This window comes from Pygoscelis adeliae, unplaced genomic scaffold (genome assembly GCF_000699105.1).
Source record: "Pygoscelis adeliae isolate BGI_AS28 unplaced genomic scaffold, ASM69910v1 Scaffold21, whole genome shotgun sequence".
In the NCBI taxonomy this organism is placed as follows: Eukaryota; Metazoa; Chordata; class Aves; order Sphenisciformes; family Spheniscidae; genus Pygoscelis; species Pygoscelis adeliae.
The window spans coordinates 5317961-5326429 of record NW_008824243.1 but is presented as its reverse complement, the minus strand read 5'-3'; the positions used below and the strand labels follow the sequence as shown (position 1 = coordinate 5326429).

General features: G+C 40.5%; 1 protein-coding gene across 1 annotated transcript in view; it reads left to right on the top strand.

The window, feature by feature from the left end:
- Positions 1-892: 892 nt before the first annotated feature.
- The window catches only part of CWH43 (cell wall biogenesis 43 C-terminal homolog (S. cerevisiae)), a 29347-nt gene continuing 21770 nt past the window's right edge, over positions 893-8469 (top strand). The window contains exons 1-5 of the mRNA XM_009335154.1: positions 893-1046; positions 4877-4997; positions 5128-5282; positions 6610-6811; positions 7823-7911. Coding sequence (XP_009333429.1) covers positions 893-1046; positions 4877-4997; positions 5128-5282; positions 6610-6811; positions 7823-7911 — 721 coding nt within the window. The remainder of the gene's footprint in view (positions 1047-4876; positions 4998-5127; positions 5283-6609; positions 6812-7822; positions 7912-8469) is intronic.

Below are 8469 nucleotides of genomic sequence, written 5' to 3'. Positions count from 1 at the left end.
CAGCCTCGCTTGGGAGCCCTGCGGCAGGGCAGCGCTGGGGTCTCTCCCGGAACGGCCGGCGCCCGTAGCGCCGTGGGGCTTACAGTCTGTGGGGAGGTGTTGCCCGTGAAAGGTGCTTCAAAATAAGATCCTCCGCTGGAAATGAGTAAATAATGGTCCCTGCTGAGTGTTCGTCTTTGGGTTCTTTTTTTTCTTCCAGCGCTGGAATGCCTTCTGTCTCTTGGGTCTGCCGAGGGTTTATTGCATGCCCTCAGCTGAGTGTTTGTGCAGGTGTCTGCAGAGCCGGTACCGCACTGTGCTGCGCTGCCCTCGGCAAGTCACAGCGCTGAGGGTGGTCACCAGACCTCTCACCCACGGGGCTGTGGGCTCAGGTGCTTGGTGCATCTCCTGCAAAACGTGTAGAAAATCGTAGTGCTGTGCTAGTGTGCCTAGATAACGTCTCTTCAGGGCAGAGCGGCGCACCGATTTGCTATAATAATTCATTTAGCCACCAATCTGTCTTTGAGGAGCCCTGAGACTGTGGGTGAACTACTTATTTAGGCAGCATTGTTCCCTCTGAACGCTAACCCTTTCCTAGATTGAGCACTCCTTCACTGAAGATCAAAGTAGGAACTTCTGCCTGAGTGGGGGAAGAGCTGTTTTCTTCTCATTGTTCTGTTTCCTGGGAAAATGTGTTTGTTTAACTTGAAATAGCAAATATTTCTTCACAGAAAGTGGCTATTGTTGCTTGACCTACTTTCAAATACATTTGATATTCTACATTTGGAAGTATAAAATAGTATGTTTTTAAGTAATCTCCAGGAAACGATGCTGTTGAAAATATATGATGGGTTTTTTTTTCTTTTTTATTTTAGGCTACATTTCTTGGTGTCTTTACCATGCACTGCCACCGATGATCTATTACTTCCCCCTTCAGACACTGGCACTCACGGGTCTAGAAGTTTTTGCTGTTGCCTTCTTTTCTCCAATATTCTTGATAATTGGCCCTTTTTGGAGGTTGGCTAACAATAAGTACATCCTAGCCCTTCTGAGACTGACTATGGTTGGTAAGTATGCACTGTAGTGAGTTATAGATTCCATTTTGGTATCAAGGCATAAGAATAAACATTCCAAATTGCCTCAAAATTTAGATGATTCTGAAAAGAGACAGGAATAAGAAGTTCTTGCTCTCCCAAACTGATGCTTTTCTGTTTCTCTCAAGCTTTTAGATATGGTCAGAGGAATATTGTTTGTGCCCATTGTGTTGGTTTTTAGACCAGTACTGCATAATTAAAGACAAATCTCATTTCACTTTTATTTCTAGAAGCTTTTAGATTAGTACCATGCCCAATAGGAAAAAAGTTTTCGATATTGCACAGAGATTGGCAGAGCAGGTGTCTTTTGTATAGCAGTTCTGTGTCTGTGACAATGGGTAGAGACGAGACCTTACAGAACAGCTTGGTGCTATTATAAAAGTAATCTGCTTTTTGTGAGTGAAATGTTCTTTTTGGTAGACTTACTTTCTGGAGCAGGGTATTTTTGTTAATCTGTTTTTTTTTTCTTTGTTAAATGTGTCTATATGCCTGTAGCATATTGATGGGGTTATAGACTCATCCTGAGTGTGAGATGGCTCTCATATTGTCAGTTGCACGGGAAGAAAGTTTGATCTCATATTAAAGATAAAACTGCCTCATTACCCAACCCACATGCTCCTCCCTAAGCCAAGACTTGCTGGGATTCCCTCTGGTCTTCAGCTAACTGGTGCAAGTCTTAGCTCTTGTTGATTTTCTGAAAGTTTGTTGGGAGAAGGTTTGGCAGCTACAGCCATGTTCAGAAGCAAGTTATTGCTAATGAGTTTGGACCACCTGGATGAACTCAGAGGAGACAAAGGTCTCCATCCTGCATACAGGGAAAATGCTGCTGCTAACTGGTGTCTTTCAGAAGCAGCCGTTTTTGGTTTCTCTTTCAGAAGCAGCAGTTCCTGGTTCCTCATTTATCAATATAAGATGATAATCAGAGAATCACTTTCCATATAATTTTCTTCTTTTACTGGTAGAAGACAGAATAGGATCATCTTATTTACTTTCACTGCATGACTTTATTTTTGAAAGGAATTCTTGTTCTTCATCTCTAAAAAGATATTAGAACTGAACACATCTCATTGGTTTCATCAGTTTAGATGAAGTATAGTTTTACCATGTTCTCTTCTTTTTCTACTCTTTCTGTCATATCCATCCTAATACTTTTTTGTTGTTTTTTAATAAGCTTTTCAGTGAGCAGAGTCTTCCACTTCAGCTTTCTGCAGCAGTGCTCAGTGCATTGCTTTTTCCAAGACCTAATTTAGAAACTAGTAATGAGTGTAAGCATTTCAAATTGCACCCTGCATTCCTTCAGATATCACAATAACACAAAATTTATTTAAGATTAGTCCTTCAGATCATCTTGCCATGTTTACTAGTTGACTTTGCCAAAAGAGATGGAAATCGCTTGAATGTGTGTAATTTTTGTTCTGCTAAGTAAAGAGCAGTGCCAGGCCTATAACGGTGTGTAAAGTCTGTTGGTTTATGCCTGTTTGCTTCACCTGAATCACAAGCTCCTAAAGATATTAACTACAAACAAAAAGCTAGCACCTTCAGTAGTAATCTGGGGAAAGGATGTGTTAACGGAGGTGGTCATAGAAAGGACTCCAGAGTATGGGGAGACTGAAGCTGTACGCATCCTGACTTTTGGGCTAACCTGAGCATTGCTGTACACAGGTACAACCTCCCCTTCGTTCCTGCCTGGACAGGAACTGTTCCCACAGTGACCATATCCCCCTGCCGTTTCCATCTCCCAAACACTCCTTGTTGTTCCTAATATTGTCCACCCCTTGGCAAGTCTACACCGTAAACTCTCTCAGCTCTACTGTACTTTGTATTCTCCTTACCTGTTGCCCTACAGTGAGCATTAGCATTTGGGGAAGATGTAAGAGCATGTTCCTCGCTCTCTTTGTCTCCAACAAGGAGTTTAGCAGCCAATGATAACTCTCACTTTTTACTTGCCTCCCTACTGCAGGTTCTCAAGTTATCCAGATGCCCTTGCACAGGCAGCACTGGGCTTTAGGACTTTCCATTTACTTGGTTCTCATCACTTCATTCTGTCTTTTAAGTTATTCCTGTCCTATCATACTGTGCTGCTGTTTCTCCTATTCCTCAATTTTTCCTGCTTTCTTTCCTTCTTCATATCTAGACACTTCTTCCTTCTTTCTCTTTTTGATCTTTTTCCCTTCTCAGAAAGGCCGTAGCCTTCCTCTGGAGCTTGTTGAACAAAATCAGGCAGAACAATCTACCCCAGGCATGCTCCACCCCATTCCACTGGAAATATTCAGTCTTCAATTTCACAATCAAAAAATCTGGAAATTCTTCATGCTTAGCTAAAACCAGAATATTTAGGGGGTTGGAGTTTTTTGTTTTTGATGGAAAAGGCTCTTCCCTTATTCATCATTATCTTTCTTTTTGCCTTTTCAGGAAGCTTTATTTTCTCCAAAACTTTTGTTTTAATTTCTGTATCCTTTCATACTACTTGATTTTGTGTTCTAGTAAAAAACCCCCACAAACCAACAATGAACTAACCTTGTGGTTGTGTCCATTTGAATCTATGTCTTCAGACAACGCACAGTAGATTTGCATGTTTGGATAGATACGTTTACATTTTGGGTGTACTTGCTCAGCAACAAAAGGTGTGTCTACTGTAAGGAGGCAAACCCACGCTAGCTTTAATCTGGCTAGCACAAGTGATGAAAGATTTGAAGAGGCAGAGTTGCAGATTTCAGCACAATTTAGTGACAGAAATCTGTATGCATTGTACATGCAATCTCTGCTAAAGTCTATACAAGTACATCTTCACCACACATTGATTTCATTTTACCATCTTTGCTCTAAGCTTTGCATCTTTACTCTGAGCAGAATGAGCGAATAGACAGTTGGAGGATTCCTAGCATGCATTGCCAGAATCAGCAGCTCCATTTCTGGCCTTCCTTTGCTTAATGTCTCTTCAAGTTTGACTCATACTCAGTTAGCAAAACAATGTTGCTTCTCCTGCTGTTTGTCACTGGCCCTGGGCCAGAATTTGCCACATTGGTTGAAGTTATGAGAATCTATGTGACCCATAGTCACTTGAATTGGAAACCTGCTAGTAGAGTTTAAAACTGCTGATAAAGGTGAGGTCACTGTGCCCTGGGAAATGGCAGAGATGCATGTGCACGGTCTCTTTCAGTGACTGGGGGAGTGGCGGTGTCTAGTACCAAGATGACACAGGCTGCTAATGACCACTCTGAGACCAGATACTGGGCCAGAGAAAGCCTTGTTCACGCTCGCTAAGGCAATTGCCTACTAATCCTTGTGCAATGTATGGTGACTGCTCCTTTCTGAAAAGGATATGGCTTTTGCCACAGTGTAATTACTTTTATGGCTTTTGAATTATGTTACTGCACTGTGGCAAAAGCCATATCCTTTTTAGAAAGGAGCAGTCACCATACATAAAATTTTATGGCTTTTGAGTTATGTAAGTGCACTGTTCAGGAATATCTGTATGCTTAGATATTTTATCCATATATCCTATTTATGGAACCAATGACCAAAGTACTTAAATTAAGGCAATCACTGCAGTCTTGGATAATTGCTTCATGTTATTTTTTTTTTCCTGAAAATGGTAACTGCTATAATGTCATATATACCCAGTTTCTATCCATACCTACATTTCTTTGCTTTGTTTAAAAAGGTGTAGTGTCATGTGTTTTCAGATGAATGGTGTAGCCATCCAAATCACAGACAAGATTGAACTAATGCACAGGAAATCCTTATTACCTGATCTCTATTGCCCATTAAAGCAACCTCTGTATGTGTGTGTTTGTTTGTAGGAAGCTTAGCATCATACCAGGCACCAAATGCTTCAATTAGACTATTCATCTTGGCTGCAGGTGTTTCTTCCTCATTGCTGGTTCAAACAGTAACATGGTGGTCAGGAAACAGTTTACAAAGGTATTTTCTTATACTGATGGGATTGCAACTGACATTTCTTTATATTAAAAGGTGTTTTTTTTCTTCTGAGAAGTTAAGATTTCTTTTTTTTTCTCAAATGCATCACTATTTCAAAAACTGATTCTTATAGGTTTATCAGGATATGGGGCTTCATGCTAGGCAAGATAATGCTCCTTGCTCTTCGCATCTGGTATACATCACTAAACCCCGTCTGGAGCTCACAAGCTGCCAATACTGTCATACTGACAATTGGTTTTATAGCAGCAGTGGAGCGAATTTATTCAGGTAAGCATATCACAGCAAAGATGGCAGTTATGAAAACTTCCTAAGGTATACCTATCTCTGTGTCACTGGGTTTTGATTCTTTCGTTTTTTCCCTCAGTACAGCCTGTTTTTAGACCTGATGCATGAGCACTGCAGGCTTTAGAAACCATGGGCTACTCCCATCTGCCCATAACATGGCAGAATCGATATCACAATTCATACAAGCTGTAGTAAGTTGGTGTTGGAACTGCCGACTAACTGCAGTATCAATAATGTGACAGTAATGCAAACAAGAGCATAACCTAGACCAATAAAACCAGAATGGGTTATCCTCATTCCAACATGAAACTTCTGTGGTATTTCTGTTATTTTCTTAATTCAGTCTGCTCTTTGAGTTTCTCTGCCAGTGCATATCCTTTGACAGAGAAAGGGAGACAGGACAAAGCTGGGGAACAGCTGATGCAGCAAAATAAACAGAAAGAATTGGAAGAGTGGACAAGTTGTCCTGGTCAAAATTTGCCTGAGTTCTTGGAGCAACTGGACAGAGTACACAGCAGTGGGGGCTGGCACAGGCTAAGCACACTTGAAAACTGTGAAGGTAGTATTGCCAAGGAAGACAGTGAGGTTGGGTTGGTTAATTAAGGCAGCTCATGTTAAATCCTCAGAAGTTCCTTCCTTCCCAGTATAACCTGAATGAACTAAATGAAAGATAAGGCCTTATGTATGTGTAAGTGGGTATAAATTGGCATCGTGTTTGTAGACTTGCATTACATGACATAAATTAAGCCTGAGCTTTCATCATAATTTAGAAGGGGAATCTACTGCAGGAGATTAGGAAGGGAATCTGTCTTCTTCCTAGATGACAAAGCAATATGTCTGTGCAATTAAAGGCATTGCTTTCTCCTTAGTTGAGAGAGGATCTAAAGTGCACGGAAAAATAAGAGAAGGAAGGGAGTTGATTTCTGGCTTCTTTGAAAGTGTCGGGTTTTGTTCTTATCAGAGTTTAGAGTTTCAGAGAACAGAATCCTCTGAACAAATTCTAATAACTTTTCTGCTGATTTTCAAAGCCAATTTAATTATTTAAATTCCAGTAGTATGAAGAATAATCATATGGGCAGGTTGCCATTTTTGTACAATTAAGGTGAGTAGCTTTTCCTGACAAACCTAGGAATGTTATTAGAGATTTTTTGTCTTATCATTTTCCACGAATGATCAAATAAGTTAGCTTTTGTGTCTGAGCCAGTAATTTATTCTGGTAATTTTGTGATCTTGGCTATTTCTTTTTCTCAGTAACCCTTTCTAATAGGATTTGACAGTTTGCTCAGCTATATTTCTATTCTTATTCTAGGTGGAGACAGGAGGAAACAAGAAGCAAACAAAACTGGTAATGCAGTTAGAGAGACTGTTTCTCACCCTCATTGGCTTTTGTCAGGGATTGCTTTTGGCAGCCTCATGTTCCTCACCCTGTGGATATTTGGGGAGGTCTCATTAATTTCTAGATGGGCAGTAAGTGGACATCCACATACAGGTCCAGACCCTAATCCATATGGGTAAGTGTTTTTTTATTATTATTATTATTTAAACAAAACAGTAATCAAAAACCAGTGCTGTAGTGGGTGACAAATTAAAACTCAACCAGACAATGGTATAAGAACTTACACAGAATAAAGTGGGTACAAGGTACTTCACACGGAGGACTTGTGGATTATTCTTGCTTTCAGATACCTCTGAGCATTGTGTCTCTACCAATAAATCTTAAAAATTTCTAATACAGAATGATTTTTATTTCAGCAATAATAAACTTGATTTGCCATATTGCAAAATGATTTTTAAATTAGGACTGAGGTTCAAGGACTTAGGACTGAAGTACATCTATAATATGCAGTAAATGAATCTAGCAGTTGACTTCAGCGAGGAGATGGTAGGAAATAGTGTACGTCAGAGATGCATGCAGATTAAAAAAGTAAACTGTGTGCAATATTAAAAGATATACTTCTGCAGAAGTTTTGGTTAGTAAGAATTTGGTCTTAATGCTGTGTGTTGCTCACCCAGGTTCCAAAATCTAGAAAGAGACCTGATTAGATATTCTTAGTCAACTATGTGTAGTGGCAGGTGTGGTAGTTAATAATTTGGAATTAGTATACACAAGAGCTACCCAAGACTGGTAGCAATGTTAGATGCTATAGGATCCCCTATTTGACGTGAAGAAGATGCTTCTGTTTGGGGTGGATTCCTCCCTCTCATTTTCTCTGAGTTCTTTTTGCCTTTTGTACCCAGTACTTCAGTGGAGTGCTTCTGCTGCTGAACATATCTCATTTATACATTATGATAAACTGTCATTATTCTCAACTGGATGTTTTTTATGTCCAGTAAAGGGGAGAAAATGTAGCAGGGTGTGAGATAAAGATATTTTGTGCTCAAATTGAGCTCTGTTTAAAATAAAAGGATTATAAAATATTACCAAGCATCCTTGTCTGTATGTGTAGAAGTTTCTTTTTCAACACCAGGTGTTTATAAAATTATATTAATGTGTGATTTCTTTTTCCTTATTGTTGTATTAGCGGTACAGTTCTGTTGGGTCTGGCTCATGGACTGATGCTTTCATTTTGGAGTTGGTCTTCTGTCACCAGTTTTGCCTGGTTTCTTGTAGGTAGGTGCAAATCCTGAGCAGAATTTTTGTTTCTATTACCTTATTCCCTTTACTCCAGCCCTCTGACCCTACACCATATCTCAGAAAAGTCAATTGCCAATCAAAGCATCTTTTTCTCTGTCACAGACTGTAGTAGAGACATGTCTGACCAGTTGACTAAGGGTTACAGGCCAAATCTCCAGGCCATTGCAGAGCAGCATTATTCTCTTCAGAAGCCCCTGTTGAGGTTCTGTTCCCATGAGTAGCGTCTCAGTTCTCACCGTCTGCATTGTGTAAGGCTACATCTAGGGTTATGGGGTTGAGATGACACAAGCCTCTCGATTCTGCAGGAGGCATAATAACTTGTAATGTAATGAGCAGTTCACCTGGAGGCAAGCTTGCCTCCTGTCTCCTTAGTTGCCAAGATGCAACTTGCCGTTAACCAGCAGTCCTGGTTAACGGGGGAGGTCCCGGACGACTGGAGGCTGGCCAATGTGACGCCCATCTACAAGAAGGGCCGGAAGGAGGATCCGGGGAACTACAGGCCTGTCAGCCTGACCTCGGTGCCGTGGAAGATTA